At 65.3% G+C, this 16,778-nt stretch overlaps 1 protein-coding gene and 1 long non-coding RNA gene across 2 annotated transcripts; one reads left to right on the top strand and one right to left on the bottom strand.

Moving 5' to 3' along the window:
* The first annotated feature begins 1,176 nt into the window (after positions 1-1,176).
* SOX8 (SRY-box transcription factor 8) lies at positions 1,177-6,271 on the top strand. The gene is made up of 3 exons (XM_040459502.1): positions 1,177-1,888; positions 3,181-3,410; positions 4,146-6,271. The coding sequence occupies exons 1-3, from the start codon at positions 1,467-1,469 to the stop codon at positions 4,880-4,882; spliced, it is 1,389 nt and encodes a 462-aa protein (XP_040315436.1). The 5' UTR covers positions 1,177-1,466; the 3' UTR covers positions 4,883-6,271.
* A 3,565-nt stretch (positions 6,272-9,836) lies between these two features.
* Positions 9,837-16,339, bottom strand: LOC121019747 (uncharacterized). The gene is made up of 5 exons (XR_005785761.1): positions 14,397-16,339; positions 14,189-14,318; positions 11,711-13,220; positions 11,352-11,443; positions 9,837-10,108 (listed from the first exon to the last, which is right to left on the bottom strand). It is a non-coding gene; the product is annotated as an uncharacterized LOC121019747 (long non-coding RNA).
* Between the last annotated feature and the right edge of the window lie 439 nt (positions 16,340-16,778).

The raw sequence follows: 16,778 nt of genomic DNA, 5'->3' as shown, positions 1-16,778 counted from the left end.
ATTCCTCCGCTGCGGACGCCACTGGCCCAGGCATCCACAACTCCGAAGAGGGGCGCGCGCCTGGGGGACCCGGCTCCCTTGCCTAGGGTCACTGAGGGCGCGCGGGCCACAAGCTCGCAGCCGCACGTGTTCCCACTCGGCCACCCGAGGGCCTGTGGCGAAGCTCTGGGCGGCCGGTCCATCGTCTCCCGGTGGGTTTGGCGAAAGAATCTGAGCCGCCCTCGGGGACTGGCAGGCCCAAGGCCAACTCGCGGGGGCGGCCTCGGGCGGGGACTCGGAGCCGCGGCCCGGCGCTAGCGTCCGGAGAAATGTCCCCTCTCCGACCCCGCCGCCCCAAGCCGGGCGGCACAGCCCACCCCCTTCCCTCCTGGCTGGCGCGCCCATCTCCTCCACTGCAGGCGCCCGAGGCGGCCCTCACTTCTCCAGACCACCCAGGGCCGCCCGCCCGACGGCCTCGGCGCTGCCCACCCCTCCACCCCCCCGCTCCGGGTCACGCCCGGAAGGCCCGAGGCCCCCGCGTCCGGCCACGCCATCCGCCGGGCGGCCCCAGGGACTCACAGCTAGGGTCAGCCCAGTCCCTGCCCATCGCTCCCGCCCCCCCCCCCTCCGCTGCCTGGTTCCTGGGGCCGCGCCCCCGCCCGCGCCTTCTCCGCTCACACCCGGACAGGGCGGGGGACCAGGGATCGCCCAGCTTCGGGGCGCGGCCTTCGGGCGCGCTTTACCTGGACGTGCGCGGCGCGCAAACTCAGGACGCGCTGGAGGATCCTGTCCGGCGCGCCGGCCCTGCGGGCGGGAAGCCCGGGCTTTGAAGCTACGCGGCCGAGCCAACCCTGCCCGTGGCCGCGGGCTGGCGGCAGTTGACCCCGGCGCCTCGGGTTTGCGGGCGAGACGTCGGGGCTCAGGACCGGCTGTGGCGAGGCGCTGGCGGACCCGCCTCCCCGCGGAGCGGGCTTTCTAGGGCTGGGCGAGGGGGCCGAGGGCGGGACGCGCAGGAGCCGCCGCGCGCCCGGCAGAGGCACCCGGAGCGCCCCGCCGTTCCGGGTCCCAGACCCCTTTCCCTCCCCGCCCCTGCTGGAAAGGGGGCCCGCGGCGCGGGGCGGTGCCGGGAGGGGCGCGCGGGGGCGCTGAGGGAACCGCGGCACTTTCTTCGTGTGGGGGAGGGGCGGGCAGCCGGGCTCCGCCCCCCGGGGGCAGCGGGGCGCGCGCGGGCCAATGGGGACCCGGGCAGGGGGCGGAGCCTCGCGGCCGCCACTTAAAGAAACTTGTTGCGGGTCCTCCGCCGGGACGGAGCTTCGGCGGCGGCGGCGGCAGCGGAGGGGCCGGGGTCGGGCTGTGGCGGCGGCGGCGGCGGAGAGGGCACGCAGGTCGGGCCACCGCGCGGCGACCTCGGGTCCCAGAGCGGCCGCAGCGCAGTCCGAGCAGCGGCCCCGCGGGTCCCGGTGCGCGCCCCTCCGCGCGCGGCCCTGATGCTGGACATGAGCGAGGCCCGTGCCCAGCCGCCCTGCAGCCCGTCCGGCACCGCCAGCTCCATGTCGCACGTGGAGGACTCGGACTCCGATGCGCCGCCGTCGCCTGCCGGTTCCGAGGGCCTGGGCCGCGCGGTGGGCGCGGGGGGCGGCGGCCGGGGCGACGCGGCCGAGGCGGCGGACGAACGCTTCCCGGCCTGCATCCGCGACGCCGTGTCGCAGGTGCTCAAGGGCTACGACTGGAGCCTGGTGCCCATGCCGGTGCGCGGCGGTGGCGGCGGCGCGCTGAAGGCCAAGCCTCACGTGAAGCGGCCCATGAACGCATTCATGGTGTGGGCGCAGGCGGCGCGCCGCAAGCTGGCCGATCAGTACCCGCACCTGCACAACGCGGAGCTCAGCAAGACGCTGGGCAAGCTGTGGCGGTGAGTGCGCGGTCCCCAGGCCCCGGGGGCGGGGACGGGAGCCCCAGCCGCGCGGGCGGGCCGGAGGGGGTCCTGGGGTTCGCAGGGGCTCTGGAGGTGGCCCCGCGCCCGGGCCTCGGCTCTGCTCCCAGTGGCTGTTCCCAGGGCGAGTTCCAGCGGACAACCGCCCTCCGGCCGCGTTGACTGCCCCCCCCCCCCCGGGTTACGCAGGTGGTCGGGGCCACAGAGGGCTGCAGGGCGAGCACGCAAGCCCTAGCGCACTCCCTCCCTCCAACAGCCTGCGAGAGGGGGACCCCACCTGGGATTGGCCCCCAAGCCCGAGGCCTGTGCCTCCCTGAGGAAAGGTGGCTTCTGTCCAGAAGCGGGACACGGTATCAGGCGAGGTGGTGCTGGCTGGAGGCGCCCCTCTTTCTAAAGGGCTCCCCTCCACTCTGACCACCATGTGCAAGAAGTCAAGGCAGACGGAGGGGGTGCACGTCTGCCCCGCGGGCACCTTCCCGACAGCTGCTCCATCGTCTGCCCGCGCTGCGCCCCTCGGCAAGGATAGCCTGGGGATGCAAGAGTGGTCGGGCACAAGCATGCTTTGTGCTCACTTGGGCATGGTGGAACCGGACGCTTGTGCAGAAAGTAGGGCCACAGCAGGGCTGCTTGCTGCTCAGAGCAGCCCGTCCCCACCAAGGGGGGGGGGTCTCCTTGGGTTTACATGGATGGCTTTGGGTTCCGGGCGCCGGTTCCCGTCTCCTGCCCCTCTCCTCGTGAGTGGGCCCTGGGAGTTTGCACGGATGTCCTCTGTGCCCTGTCCCACAGGCAGTTGGAGGTGAGCTCCTGGAAGGGTTTGAGGGGCCTGGCGTGTGTTGTGAGCCCCAGCGAGGACCACCGGTTTAGCCAGTGTTCCCGGAGGTCTGGGAAGCCCAGATGCCCACGGAGTCCCTCCCCGCCCGTTGCTCGTTCCGTTCCCGGGAAGCCTCGTTTGATCCACCGTGTGTTCTCAGCTGGGTTCTGCCTCCTCCCCCGCCTGCCTTAGAAAGCCCCAAAGGGAGGGGACTTACACAGTCTGGGGGCAGAGGGAAGTAAGAAGATGATGGAGCTGGAAAGCTTTGGGTTTCGTTCCAGCACGTTCCTTTGACCCTCACCAGAAGTCCTCACTGGCCCGAGCCCCCGTCCTCAGAAAGGGGGGCGCCCGCCTGGTGCCTGCTGAGGTGCGGGAGCACACACAGGCCTCCCTGTGGGCGTCGGGGGGGGGGGCCGGCGTGGGTGCCCTCACCGTGCCACCTCTGCCCTTGGTGCTGCAGCTTGCTGAGCGAAAGTGAGAAGCGCCCCTTTGTGGAGGAGGCGGAGCGGCTACGGGTCCAGCACAAGAAGGACCATCCGGATTACAAGTACCAGCCGCGCCGCAGGAAGAGCGTGAAAGCAGGCCAGGGCGACTCTGACTCCGGAGCCGAGCTGGGCCCCCATCCCAGCGGTGCCGTGTACAAGGCGGACGCGGGCCTCGGTGACGCGCACCACCACGGCGACCACACAGGTGGGCGCCCGGGGCCCCACAGCATTTGCCTGCCCCAGCAGGAGAAGTGGGGGGTCTGGCATCCGCTGTGAGATGAGCAGTGGGGTGGGCAGCAGGGGCTCGCTCCCAGGGCTGGTGTCCGCGTCGCCCCAAGGTCCCCCGTGCACACGGGGGTCTGCTTAGCCCCCTCTGAGCCCTGACGTTCTCACAACTTTTCCCTGGTCGGGTGCCGCATGACGTGGGCGTTTTCTGCTCCGCCTGGAGGCGTTTCTGCTTCCCCTGGCCTTTCTGCGGGTGCTGACCCAGCACTCACTCGTGTCCCCTGTGCGGTGGTCAGCAGCCCAGCCTCAAGATCAGACGGGCTGGAGGGGAGCCCCGGCCAGCCAAGCAGTCCCCGGGAAGCTGGCTACCGCCGTGAGCCTGGGGGAGAGTGAGCTTTGTGTGCGTGGCCTTGTGGTCACGTGCAAGGGGCCGGGCACTTCCTCTCCTTTCCCCCATCTTGGTCTTCTGGGGTAGGCGTGGGGGCCTCCGTGGCCCAGCTCTTCCTGCAGAACAGCGCTTAACGGAATTTCCTCGGCCGAGCAGTGAGGTCTGGGTCTGGCTCTGCTGGAATTTCTGGGAAACGTACAGAAACAAAAAGCCGTTGATTTCTACCTGCGGCAGTCAGCGGGCTGCTTTTCCTCCTGGGTGTGCGTCGCCAGCCGGCCGGCCCCCCACAGAAGGAGCATTCATGCCTGAAATGTGCTCTGTCCCCAGGGCAGACCCACGGGCCGCCCACCCCGCCCACCACCCCCAAGACGGACCTGCACCACGGGGGCAAGCCGGAGCTGAAGCCGGAAGGCCGCCGTCTGGCAGACAGCGGGCGCCAAAACATCGACTTCAGCAACGTGGACATCTCAGAGCTGAGCAGCGAGGTCATCGGCAACATGGACACCTTCGACGTGCGCGAGTTCGACCAGTACCTGCCCCTCAACGGCCACTCGGCCCTGCCCGCGGAGCCCGGCCAGCCCGCCACCGGCTCCTACGGGGGCGCCTCCTACTCACACTCGGGGGCAGCCGGCCTCGGGGCGTCCCCTGTGTGGGCCCACAAGGGAGCCCCGTCGGCCTCAGCGTCGCCCACCGAGACGGGCCCCCCGCGGCCGCACATCAAGACGGAGCAGCTGAGCCCCAGCCACTACGGCGACCAGTCGCATGGTTCCCCAGGCCGCGCCGACTACGGCTCCTACAGTGGCCAGGCCAGCGTCACCACGGCGGCCCCGGCCGCGGCCGCCAGCTCCTTTGCCAGCTCGCAGTGCGACTACGCCGACCTGCAGGCCCCCAGCTACTACAGCCCGTACCCCGGCTGCCCGTCCAGCCTCTACCAGTGCCCCTACTTCCACCCTTCCCGTCGGCCCTACGCCTCGCCCCTGCTCAGCGGCCTCTCCGTGCCGCCCGCCCACAGCCCGCCCGGCAACTGGGACCAGCCTGTGTATACTACCCTGAGCAGACCCTGAGGGCGCCGTGGCCCGCGGGGGAGACTGGCGTGGGAGAGGGAGAACCTTTATCTCAGCAAAGACAGAGCCTCGGGTCTTCCGGAAGGGGTGCAGAGGCAGAGGGAAAGGAGACGGCGGCTCCAGGCAAGGGCCTGCTGACGTCTGCGGGCAGCCACGCTCGGAGCCCGACGCCCCGTTGCTTCCAGATCTCCCCGCTCCCTTCGGCCAACAAAGCCCTCTTTTCCTTGTCGCTGGCTCTTGGCGGTGACTGGTGACTGCGCGGGGGACGGCCGTCGGGCCCTCTTCCCTGCAGACAGCAGCCCCTTGGTTTTGCATCTCAGTGGACCCGAGGCAGCCCCAGCACAAAACAAAAAGGAGGGACGAGGCGCGGGGGCTCCGGCCGCCCGTCTCCCGGGGTCCCTGCCAGCCTCGCGCCGGGAGCCCACGGGACCAGCGGCATCCGCAGCCTGGCGAGAATGCGTCTGTGGGAGCACCTCTCGGGACCAGCCCGTCAGCTCCGAGGGGCTCCCACAACGCAGGCTCTACCCAGCCAGGTTTGGCTGGGACTAACGCTTCCCTCGTTTTATTTTATTTTATTTTTTAAGTTTTGTTTTTGAAGCTTAAACACGTTCGATTTGTTTTGGAAGCTGTTGAAACGTATTTATGTTCTGTATTATTTTATCTTTAATTAAGTAATTTGTGCAGAAAGTAGGATTTCAGACAAAACGGAGGCCGGGTTGCTGAGCTCCAGGGCCAGGAGGACGCGTGGGGTGGGGGCCCTGGGGCTCCAGGCCCCGGGGAGGTGGCCGGGACCCTGAGCGGGGAGAAGGGATCGCCTCGTCGTCGTGTCTGTGTCCGGGTTGGGGGTGCCGTGGCACCCGTGTGAGGTCTAGGCTTAGAGGGCATGGGTGTCCCTGGGCTCCACCCCTGCTCACAACGGTGCCAAGCCGGGGACGGGGTGGCTGGAGAGGCACATGAATCTCGGCTCTTAGGACCCAGACGCCACCTACAAGCTGTGAAACTAAAACCTTCTCCACTAAGTGTTTAGAGTCTTAGCTTTAGACGAATAATACCCGATTGACGCGTACCTGCTTCCGCTGCGTGCCGACCAACGGTAATCGCCTACTTCATGGAAACTTGTGCCTTTAAAACCTTGTACATTTGAAGACATCCGAGAAGTTGCTTCTTTTTACTTTTTCTACTTTTTCCTACCTTTTTCTAGAAAAAAAAAAAAGAATTTGTTTTGCATATCTCTTTCTGGGGGTGGGGGCAGGGAACTACAGCAAACTCATTTTTATGCAAAATCCGTTGTTCCGCGTGGAGTTTGGGCTTCCGCTGTCACTTACCTGCTGTGTTCGGCTACTTTCTGACCAAGCAATGCTAACTTTTGTACAGACCAATTTGATAAAATTAAAAAAAAAAAAAAAAAAAGCTTTTTATCTACTCAGGCTGCGTTTTGTGTGTTGCTTTTCCGTAAGCCTGGCGGACGGGGGCTCCGAGAGAACGGGGTCTGATTCGAGGGCCTTGGCGGAGGTAGGAGTGCAGTCTATCCCGAGCCCTCCTCAGAGGATGTGGGCATCCGGAGCCCCATGGAAGGCAGAGACAACGCTTCAACCCTGGGGCACAGCCAGGCTCCCCCCCCCCCCCCGCCCCCTGCAGGGGCTGTGTCTGGATTTGAACGGATCTCAGAGGCCCCAGGAAGCCGGCCATGCCGCCAGTGTCTTCTTTCCCCAGGGGCCTATTCAGTAGGCAAAGCGGGTCCAGATTCGGCAGGGCCATGGTTTCCTCCCAGGCGAATCCCAGAGCGGGTTTCTGGGTGGCTGGCGGCATCTTTCGGGCGCTGGCGCGGAGCCAAGCTGGGAGCTGGGTGAAAGCTGTCCTGCGAGAACCAGGCAGGGCCGTCTGGTTGGCCGAGTGTCTGCAGGGAGGGATGGTTGTGGGGGGCAACCGCAAGCAAGGGGGCAGCCTCACCCCTTGGCCGGGCCTCCCCGCAGCTGGTTCAGGGGCTGCGTGAGGCTGGGGGCACCCATCTCCAGGCCCTGCAGGTGCTTCTGGGGCGTCTCCAGGCCCGAGAGGAAGCTCACACTTCTCGCGAGAAGCCAGCTACTTGAAGCAACTCCCTCTGTGATTTTAACGGGGTGGTCCGGGTAGGGGGGCGCCCTTGCCGTCCCCTTGTCTGCCAGCCGCCCGCGTGGCTGCGATCCAGGGCGCGTCCCTCACCCCGCGCTGGAGAGCCACGTCCGGGGCCTGCCAAGAGTAGCGTTTGGGAAGAGCTGCCCGGATTTACGAGGGTTCGTGAGGTCTGGGGCGTGCCAAGCCTCCGGGGCGAGGCGGGGTCTGGGAGGGGGCTGCAAGCCAGGCTCGCGGATGCCCCTGTGGAGCCAGTCCAGCACATCCTGCATCCAGCCAAGGGCCGTCCGGGTCCATATGGGCCTCCAGGCTCTCACGTGGACACCCCAAACCAAGGAAAGCCCCTGCAGCCGGCTCCCTGATGGAGGGAGTGAGGCCGCCCCGTTGCCGCTCTGGGGTTGACTCGGGCCCTGCCGGGTTCCCGAGGGCTGGGGTCCCTCCAGGTTTGTTTGGACTCAGAGGGGCTCCTGCGTGTTAACTCCCCAGAGGCCCGGCCCCTCTTCCCACCAACCTGATGGTGCGAGGGCCCTTTTGGCCCCTGTGCCCCAGGCAAGCCTCCCTGGGGGTTCCCTGCGTCTGAGCTCACGGTGACAGCCACCACCTGTCCTCTCCTCTCCAGACGCCCCACCCCTCCCCGGGGGCCAGGCTGGTGGCCTCCCCTCCACAGCACTCTCAGACGTTGGAGGCTGAGCCCACAGCCAAGCATTCTGGGGGTCACGGGGCCCCGGCTCCCCCAAATCTGGGTCCCCAGTGGCCTTGTGAGGAGGTGGTGAGGCGGACACCCCCGGGGGTCAGGGCAGCTGGGAGGGGTCCCTGGGACTGCCCTGGTCCGCAGGCTCGTGAGGGTTTTTCCAGCCAGCTCCCCCCAGACAACACTGTTCATTCACAAGGCTGGCCTCACCCCTCCGGGCCCCAAGTCCAAGCTTGTCCAGAGCCCAGTTCCCACTGAGCGCGCTCCGTCGGCCCATCCTGGGGACGAGCTGGCGGGAAAAGTTCCTCATTTTTCATTTCCTTCCCCAGAGCTGAGTGCGTTGCCTCTGACCTCAGCTGAACAGAATGCCCTATTCAGAGACAAAGGGGAAAGGGCGTTTATGACCCAGACCCTGCTCTGATAGATTGGGAAAGCCCCTCCTGGTTCCGCGTATAATTGCTCTTCCTGGGACGACGGATCGGCTTTCAGGAGCAGACTTTCTGTTTGGATGTGAGTTCACGGCCGGCGTGGCTGTCAGCTCCGGGGAGGCCTGTGTCTCTGAGCCGCTGCCTGGGGGAGACCCGGGGCCCCCCTCCTCAGGTCTGCCCAGGGCAGAGGGGGGCAGTTTCCACACCCACCCTGCCTGCTTCGCATTTAGGGGACAGCACCCCAGGGCAGGTGTGAGACTCAGGGTCGTGGCCTGGTGCATGGACCCCGATCTTTCCCCCTCCAATGTCTGGCCCAGGGCCTCCAGGTCAGCCCTGGACAGAGGACCTTTATGGACCTCGTCTCTGGCTGACCAGGGCTGCAGGAGCCGTGGGCCACACGGCAGGGCTGAACCGGTTTGTTTCCAGGCCACTGGACGCTCAAGTCTTTAGCACCCTGTGTGGACACCCGTCTGGGATACGTTCCACCAGGCTTCATGGAAACTGGGGCTGACCATGAGCCAGTGCTGTAAGATCCCCTCCTCCCACCCCTAGGGAGACCCCAGGTGCACACCCCAAGGCTGGGGGTCAGAGCTGCTGCCCCCCGGGACTCGGTAAGGACCCATTCCCAAGGGAGGGCAGCGTATAACCACCCCGGTGTCTGCTCCTCTGTCTCCCTCTGGGCCAAAGTGTGCCTGCGTTTGGGGTCCTACATCCTGGAGAGAGCAGATGTGCAGACCAAGTCCTCCCAGGATGGGGCCGTAGAGGCCCTGGGGCGCCCCGGGGGCCGCGGGAGCCTTCCGAGGAGAAAAGTTGGGAAGGGAAGGAGCAAAAGGGGGAGACACGGGAGGCGTGGATCTGCCTTCAGGTGAGGGTCCTCCCGGAGCTGCGAGCTCAGCACTGCCCACCCCCAGCCCATTTCTGTCCCAGGAAGAGTGGGGATCGGGGCCCTGAGGGTTTCCCGGTCTCCTGCGTTCCCTGCTGGCCTGGGGGCTTCTGGCTGCCCGGCGGTGTTTGGGGGTGCTCCGTGAGCTCAGGACCTGGCTGTGACCCAGCGGCTGGAGGTTCTGCCACTCGCCACTGATCTCTACGTGCCTCCTCCCGTGACCATGTGACAGTGACGGCCGAGGATGAAGCTGGCATGGCCGTGGCCAGCACACAGACACGTGACAGGTCCCTCCCTGCCCCGTCCTGCTGGCGGGCTTGTCCCTGGAGCCCTGGGGTCCTCGCTCCCTTCCCTCGCGGTGACCTGTTGCCTTGGCTGCCCCGAGCGCAGCCCCCCTGCCTCCCCCACCCACGCTGGGCTGCCCTGTGTGTGTGGGGGGGTCCCGTGTGCACCCCCCCACCAGCAGCCCCACCAGCCCCAGCCTTCCCAGAGGGGCCGGGGCCAGAATTCAGTCCCGCCGAGGCTGGCTGCCGTGGGAAAGTGCAGGACACTTCCCGAGGCCTTTCCGAGAGGCTCCCCGACAGGACGGGAGCAGGAACAGCCTGGGCGGCTGCGGGAGCCCCCCCCCCTCACCAGGTCCCCCAACCCCAAAGCCGAGGCGGGACCACACGCCCGGCCGGCCGGGTAGCCAGGCCCACCGGTCCCTGCAAAGGGTTAAGGGGCGCGCGGCCCGGTGGGAGTGCGGCGGTAGCGCCTGCGGGCCGGGCAGAGCAGCCGGGCTGGTGCGCGGCCAAGAGCAGCGGGCGAAGGCGCTGCATTTTAATGAATCATTATTGCCGGGGAGGCCTTTGTCTTTCTTTATCCGGTGCACAATAAAAGAATTAATTAGACAGAAAATGGCAGGGCAAGGAACTGACAAGTCATTAAGGGCTGCTGAATGACCGATGAGGTGCGGGCTGGGGTGGACTTCGGCTCCGGAATGATAATGGCCGGGCCGGGTGCTTTGTATGCGCGACCAGCCGGCCCCTGTGCGGGCGTTGTGGGCGCTGCCATTGTGGCCCACGGGGCGGGCCGGGCCGGCCCGAGTCCCCAGAGGCGAAGCGGGCAGTGGGAACCTACGACAAAACTGCCGTATTAATTTTTGTGGGCAGACACAGCAGTAAATATTTGGATGCGCGGGGACTTGGGGATGGGTGTTCTGCTCCCTACTTCCTGGCTCGGGGGGCGGGGGTGGAGGGTGGCAGGGGGTGCTCCCCACACTGTGAGACCAGAGACGCAGAAGGCAGGGGTGGGGGGAGGAGAGGAATGGGAGAGGAAAGAGGGGGAGACCCAGAAGAAGCTCTTCCCGGAGCCAGGCTCAGGCACACTTAGCTGCTGTCATGGTTATTCAGACGTCACCAGGAGAAAAGTACCACCCACAGATCCGGCTCTCCCCCCCCCCCCCGAAAAACTGGGTTCCTCAGCAGGTGGAGGGCAAGGGAGGAGCAACGGTGAAGTAGGAGTTCATCGGGGCTCCCGCTGCCCACAACGCCTGGCCCACGGGGTGGGGGCTGGATTCGAAAACCGGCCGGAGCCCCCTCCCTGGTTTCCTGCTGCTTTGCAGCTCGTCTGACCCCCTTCGGTTGTGGTCTCAGGGTCCTCGCGGGATGGATGGGGGTGGGGGGTAGAAATCCCAGACAGGTGGGGAGAGGTCTCCCTCGCCCCAGGGGTGATGAGAACGTCAGAGAAAAAGCAACGTTTGTCGCTGAGTCGGTCAGCAACCCTTCCCGTGCGGGATGTGAAAGGACGGGGCCGCGACACCTGGAGTGCCTTCAGCAGGGCTGTGCCCGCATCCTCTCCTCTGGCCCGCACGACATTCTGGAGGGGCCCGACTGACAGATGAGTCCCTTGTTCCAGGACTTGAACATAGGGTTGGGTGGCCAGGCTGGGTCCCAGTGCTGTCCCTGGGCTGCTGAGACCAGAGGACAGCCTCTCGGGCAGCAGAGGGCAAGTGCTGGGCGTCTCTGGGTGGAGGGGGCTGCATCCCAACTCAGGCTGCATGGAGCAGAGGCCACACTGGTTTCCAGGTGACAAGTGTCTGTCTTCACCACTGGGAAGCACTGTCACTGTCTTTGCAACTCACTGCCTGATGTCCCCTCTCAAACCTGTGAGTGAGCCTGGGTGGACCAGGATGCCATGGGCATCACCCCTGAAGAGGGGAGCCCCCCCTCCTACCCACTTCCTGAGGCCACTCAAGTCCTTTGAGGAACTCATTCACTAATGGGGGAGAGATGAAGGTGGCCAGAGGGCCTGGGTGACTCCCAAGTCTCCCACTTTTTCCCAACAGGGACAGAGGGTCAAGGCAGAGCCAAAGTTTACCCTGACGCACGCTGCCTGATGCCTGGAGCTTGGGCTTCCCGGGATGCTCAGCTTTGGGCAGGTTACTGGCCTCTCCGGCCTCCGTGGTCCATCTGTAAAATGAGAAGAAGAACGCCCACCTCCCCAGAAACGGTGCTCAGGGAGACAGGGGATGCACACGGGTGTATGTAGCACAGCACCCAACATTGATGTTGAGCTAAACCGATAGGGCTCACACTTCCGCAGGGAGTTGGCCTGCCGGCCATGACAACCAGCTCTATCTGTCCTTCCATCCGTCCATCCATCTGTCCATCCATCCTTTCATCCATCCAGTGATCATCATACAGCAGGTACAGGGTTCAGAGGAGAGGGAGACTGACCCGGAGAGCAATAAAGGGTCACATAGGACAAGTGCAGAGACTGGGAATCCATACAGGGACCCAGCCTGCTCTGCGGGCTGCCAGGGAGGCTTCCTGTGGAAGCTGCATCTCGTGAGATGTTCCCATAGAGGCTTGTCCTTGAGCAGCGACCTGTGACCTCGGCCCTCATCCAGTGTCGGTCCTGGCAAACAGCATCATCCTTCGCTCTTCATTCAGCCCCCAGGATCCATCTGGACCCCTGGGGCCAGTTCCTTTCTCTCTGGTCCTGAGCGAGCGGCAGCACCGAGGGGCCGCGAGGGCAGGTCTGAGCCATGCGCCAGGCAGGCAGAGATGGTGGGCTTGGACCCAGGTGCAGCCCCTCACAGCTCTGGGTCCCAGGGCTTGGCGAGCAGTGTGCCCAACTGACACAAAATTTGCCCGGGCATTTCCAGTTCTGGCCCCGGCAGTCACAGAGAGCCGGAATGGTAGTCACCTGGTAAACGGGTGTGGAACGTTCCACACGGTTCGCGCCTGTCTGTGCTGTGGGTGGGGAGCGAGTGGAGGGCAACCCCAGCCCCACATGGGCAGCGTGCCCCCCAAGTCAGGGCCGTGGCTGGACCTAACTTGCATCCATGACCTGGGCCATCCTGGACACAGCCAGGCTCTCGGTGAGTGTTTGCTGGATGAGCAAACCCGTGAGCGCACGAAGGTGCCGCCACGGTGTGCGTGCTTCAGATGGGGTCCAGTGCCGCTCCTCTCAAAGAACTAGAACCACACAGACAGAGGCGGGCAGAGCAGCCGCGTGGCAGGAAGCTCGGGGTTATGACGTCCCCGTCAGGCGGCAGTGGCTAACGCTGACGAACGTGACCTTCAGGTACCAAGAAGCAGCTGAGGTGTTTGTCAAACTCTCCCGCACAAGGTGCGGTACCTGCTAGGGTCGCCAAAGCTGAGAGGGGGGAGGGAGAGTGTGGAGCTCTGCAGAGGACATGGGCCTCGCCCTTCAGGGCAGTTTCCAAACGGGCTGGCACTCAGGTGGCCTATAAGCTGCAGGTTCCTCCCGGGCGTGTATACGCTCATCCAAAATGGGCAGAACTGGAATGTTCCTTGTAGACTGCCCTTCAAGTGAAATCGACGAACCATGACCTTTCACGCATCGGGATCCGACTCAGCAGTGAGGAGAGTGGAGGCAACGTGGAGCCTCCCGTAGACACAGGACGTTTCGAGACTCCGTTTATGGGAAGTCGTAAAGTTTTGTTTGGGTTTTGATTTTGTTTTTTAAGGCAGGGCAGTGAGAAAAACACTTCTGGGAGATTTCTCCCCGAATCGGTCCAGAGTTATGTGCATCTGCCACGTGGAAAGCTACGTCCCTAGAATGTCTGTCCACAGACTCGAGGTCCAGGTGCCCCAAGTTCCACATTCTGGAATGTTCCTCTCTATTCAGCACATGGGAAGAAAACGTCCTGAAGCAGGTGCACGGCAGCGACGATGGCCTTTTGTTAATTATTGGGGCACTGGGAGCACTTGTCGTCCCCTGAGGGGGAGGAGGGGACAGGGAGACGGACCCACTCACGGCTGCCCCCAGATCCTCCAGGAGCTGGAAAGTCATCCACTCCTCAGGAGGCCATGAGCACCCCAGCATCTGGGCTGGGGGCAGACAGGTGTGCAGGGAGCTGGGGACGGGCTGACCTCGGTGCCGAGCCGAGCGCGGAGGGCTTCCGGCCGGGCCCCTGCCCAGCCGCCGTGCTCTCAGCAAGGGCTCGGAGGCTTGCTGGGCTGGCGCCAGTCTTTGCCCTATTTAATACATGAGGGGACACGGCCTGACAGGTCTGTGCTTTCCCCACAGTGCCCCTGCTGGCTGAGACCCCAGGCCGAGCCCTGGGAAGAGGACAGGGCAGGGCAAGGCCCCGGGCGGCGAGATGGGCTGGGGGCTCTGCTGCAGTAACCGGGGCGCCCCACACCTGTCCGCCCTCTGCACGGCGCAGGGTCTGGCTCTCTCTGGGAAGGAGAAGGGACCCTTGCCGTGTCCGCCGATCGGAAGGGAACTTCCTCCTGGGCTCTGTCTCCCCAGTGGTCCCATCCGCCAGTGGCCAGCCCGCAAGAGCACACTGGCCGTGCCCACAGAGGAAGCATTCTTGGCTGTTCCTGAGGTTGACTGGACCTGAGGCTCTGGACTCCTGCTGGACCCCCTGGGAGGGCAGTGGGCACACTGGGACGCCCAGGGCAGCCCCGAGGCCAGGAAGGGCCCGCAGGCCCCCTTAGGGTGCAGGGGGCGGGTTGGGGGGGTGAGTTGCTGAACACCACGACTGGCCCAGCCCCTGCCACCGTGATCGCCTGGCCCCGCGGGAGCTGCAGGGACGCCAGGCGACCTGAGCAGGAAGCGCTGGCGGGAGTATTTCCTTCCCCAGCCCCAGGCCCAGCCCCAGCCCCGCCTGCCCGCCCAGGGAAATGGATGTCACAGGCCCGCTGCTGCAGGCAGCCGAGGCTGAGGGGGGCTCTCACCGCTTCAGGAATGCATGCCGTGTGGGATCCTGCGGGCTCTGTCGCCGGAGCTGCGGGGAGGTGGGCGTCCTGCTCCCATCTGGCAGGGAAGTCATTTTCTTGCAAAGCGGGGACGCAGCCAGCTCGGTGCCTTTGGAAAGGAGACAAAGTACATCTTAATTTGCAATGGGGTCTCGGGGCCCTCGCCCCCGCCTCCTGCTTCACACACCTCGGGTGTGAGTTGGGAGGGCTGACGTCCCCAGAGCAGGCGCCCGTCACCTGTTCCTCCCATTTGTGAGCTAATTCCGCAGGGTCCGTGGGCGGCAGCGGGCGCGGCAGATCCGGAGTGTGGGCGAGGCGCTCCCTCTGTCGTTACAAAACAGCCCACGGAGCCCCCAAGAGTCCCCAGCCAGATCCTCCTTGATTTCGAGTTTCTGAAGCTCGGGTTTGCAAGATGCATCCTGCCGCTCCTGGACGCCGGGTCAGAGGGATGGAAGGGCCCCAGCTAGAAGCAGCTTCCGTGGTCCCTGCTGGCTGCCCCCGGCTGGGTGCATCAGGGAAGGCACAGACTCAGTTTACCCACCTGAGAAACAGGCACTCGTGTGCTGCCTGTCTGGGGCCCTCGAGGGTAAGGGCGCCAACAGGGAAGGAGGTGCAGGGCGGGCGGCCAGGGGGTCCGCTTGAGTGAGGAGAGGCTTGGACCCAGAAGAGCCGGAGGAGAGGGATTAAAACGCTGTCCCTTGCAGCCAAAGGCAGGCAAGCTAGAGTGATGAGTGCTGGTGGCCCGCTCTGAGGCGGGGCGGCCCCCGGAAGATGCCCGTGAAATGAAGGACACGTGTGCCCCGTGGGCCCGCCACGCACCCAGCCATTGCCTGGAGACCCTGCCCCTTGGGCCCGGGGGTCCACAGCTTCTCTGCCACTCCCCGGCCAGCACCTCTCATCCTCAGCTCACTTGCCACCTCCTTCGAGAAGCCTTCCTCGACTGCCCCAAACGACGAACCCATCGGGTTATTTCCTCTGCAGCTCAGGTCTCTGTCGGCGATCACCACAACAGGTGGGACCACATGGGGCCCGGTCGCCCCACCTGCACATCGCCAAGTCTCACGAGAGCAGCAGCGGGTTCGTTCTTGTTCCTGCTGACCCCAGCGCCTCTTGCCAGGCGCATGGAGCTGCCCATCAGCAGCTGTGAGCAGCCGAGGGGCTTCAAGCAAACAGAGGGATGGGGGGGGCCTCACTCCCCAAGCTGAGCACGTGGTATCTCCCCGATCCCGGGCCTGGGCAGGGGTCCCTCCTGTTCTGCCGCTGGGGAGCCGGGGTCTCCTGGGTCACAAGGCTTCAGAGACTGGTGAGGCCTCTCAAGTTGTCGTCTGCCAACGTGGGGTCCAGGGAGCTGAGTAGACGTCCAGGGACCTCCAGGAGGGCCTTTTCCCCACACCCCCAGAGCTGGGAGGCTGGTGGGCCTCCCCACGTGTGCTGCCCCAAGCTTCCGAGAGCCCAGCCTGGGACGGTCAGCAGGAGCCTCCCACCGGCAGGTGACCTCTCACCACGGCCAGACTCTCCCTGCCGGTGGGCTTGGGACCCCCAACCGCGGGTGGGCATGACCCACACCTCTGACCTCGGGCCAGACAAGAAACGAGCCCAGGTGCTCATGAGGGCCTCACCTCCATCCCTGTTCCTCCCTGGAAGCCTTCTTACCCAGGGAGCGCCCCCTCTCACGGGCAGTCCCAGGCCCAGCCTGCTGCCAGGCTGTGGGGTTTGAGAGAAGGGAGCTGTACTGGCCGGGGTGCCCACCCCACCCCACCCAAGTTTCTCGTGACCTTGACAAGTGCCTGTGCATGTTCAGAGGGCTGACTCTCTCCGAGGCCGGGACCAGAGCGGGCAGCGCCCTCCGACAGGAGCTCCAGGCCCTGGAGAGAGGCCCCTTGTCAGCACGCTCCCGCTCAGCTCTCTCTGGGCCGCGCTCCGCGACGCGCCGTGTCTGGGGGAGAATCTGAGAGACCAGCTCTCGGACCACGTGGGCCAGGTTTCGGGGGTCTGCGCCTGCTCCACGAAATCAAAACCATATTTTCTGTCCCGGAGCTTCCCAAAGTGTGTCAAAGCAGACTCAGAAAACTCACTTGGACAGATGCCGTTTCTACCCGGGAGGATTTGATTTTCCCTGGAATACCGGCAGAAACATCAGCTTCAAGTGGAGTGAGGGGTGGCGGGGGAGGGGACGCAGAGACCGGGCTTGGGCCCTGGAGCCGGCCGGGGGCACGGCCTCCCTGGCCCTGCCCACCTCCACGAAGCCTTGGGCGCACCTCTCCGTGCCACTGGCCGGTGGCCGTGCGTCACCCGCACGCGGGGCCCTGGACGAATTCGGTGAGGGGACACAGACGGCCCCTTCGCACCTGGCTCAGCCAGCTTCTGGAGTGACGGGGGACGAGGGGGGACGGTGCCCATCAAAGGGAAGGACAACAGATGTGGACCAACCTCCCTGGATGGGAAATCAGGGTCCCTGGACAGATTCCCCAGGACCCTGTGACACCCCACACCTGGGCTGTTAAAAATTAGTAAAATAGGGGCGTCTGGGTGGCTCAGTCGGTTGGGCGTCCGACTTCAGCTCAGGTCA

This window comes from Herpailurus yagouaroundi, unplaced genomic scaffold (genome assembly GCF_014898765.1).
Source record: "Herpailurus yagouaroundi ecotype Mexico unplaced genomic scaffold, PumYag 222, whole genome shotgun sequence".
Classification (NCBI taxonomy): domain Eukaryota; kingdom Metazoa; phylum Chordata; class Mammalia; order Carnivora; family Felidae; genus Herpailurus; species Herpailurus yagouaroundi.
The sequence above is the reverse complement of the archived record's forward strand: the minus strand, read 5'-3'. Positions and strand labels throughout refer to the sequence as shown.

Coding starts and splice junctions, on each gene's coding strand:
- SOX8 (XM_040459502.1), top strand. CDS start 1,467: ATGCTGGACATGAGCGAGGCCCGTGCCCAGCCGCCCTGCAGCCCGTCC. Junction 1,889..3,180: donor ACGCTGGGCAAGCTGTGGCG/GTGAGTGCGCGG, acceptor TTGGTGCTGCAG/CTTGCTGAGCGAAAGTGAGA. Junction 3,411..4,145: donor CCACCACGGCGACCACACAG/GTGGGCGCCCGG, acceptor CTCTGTCCCCAG/GGCAGACCCACGGGCCGCCC.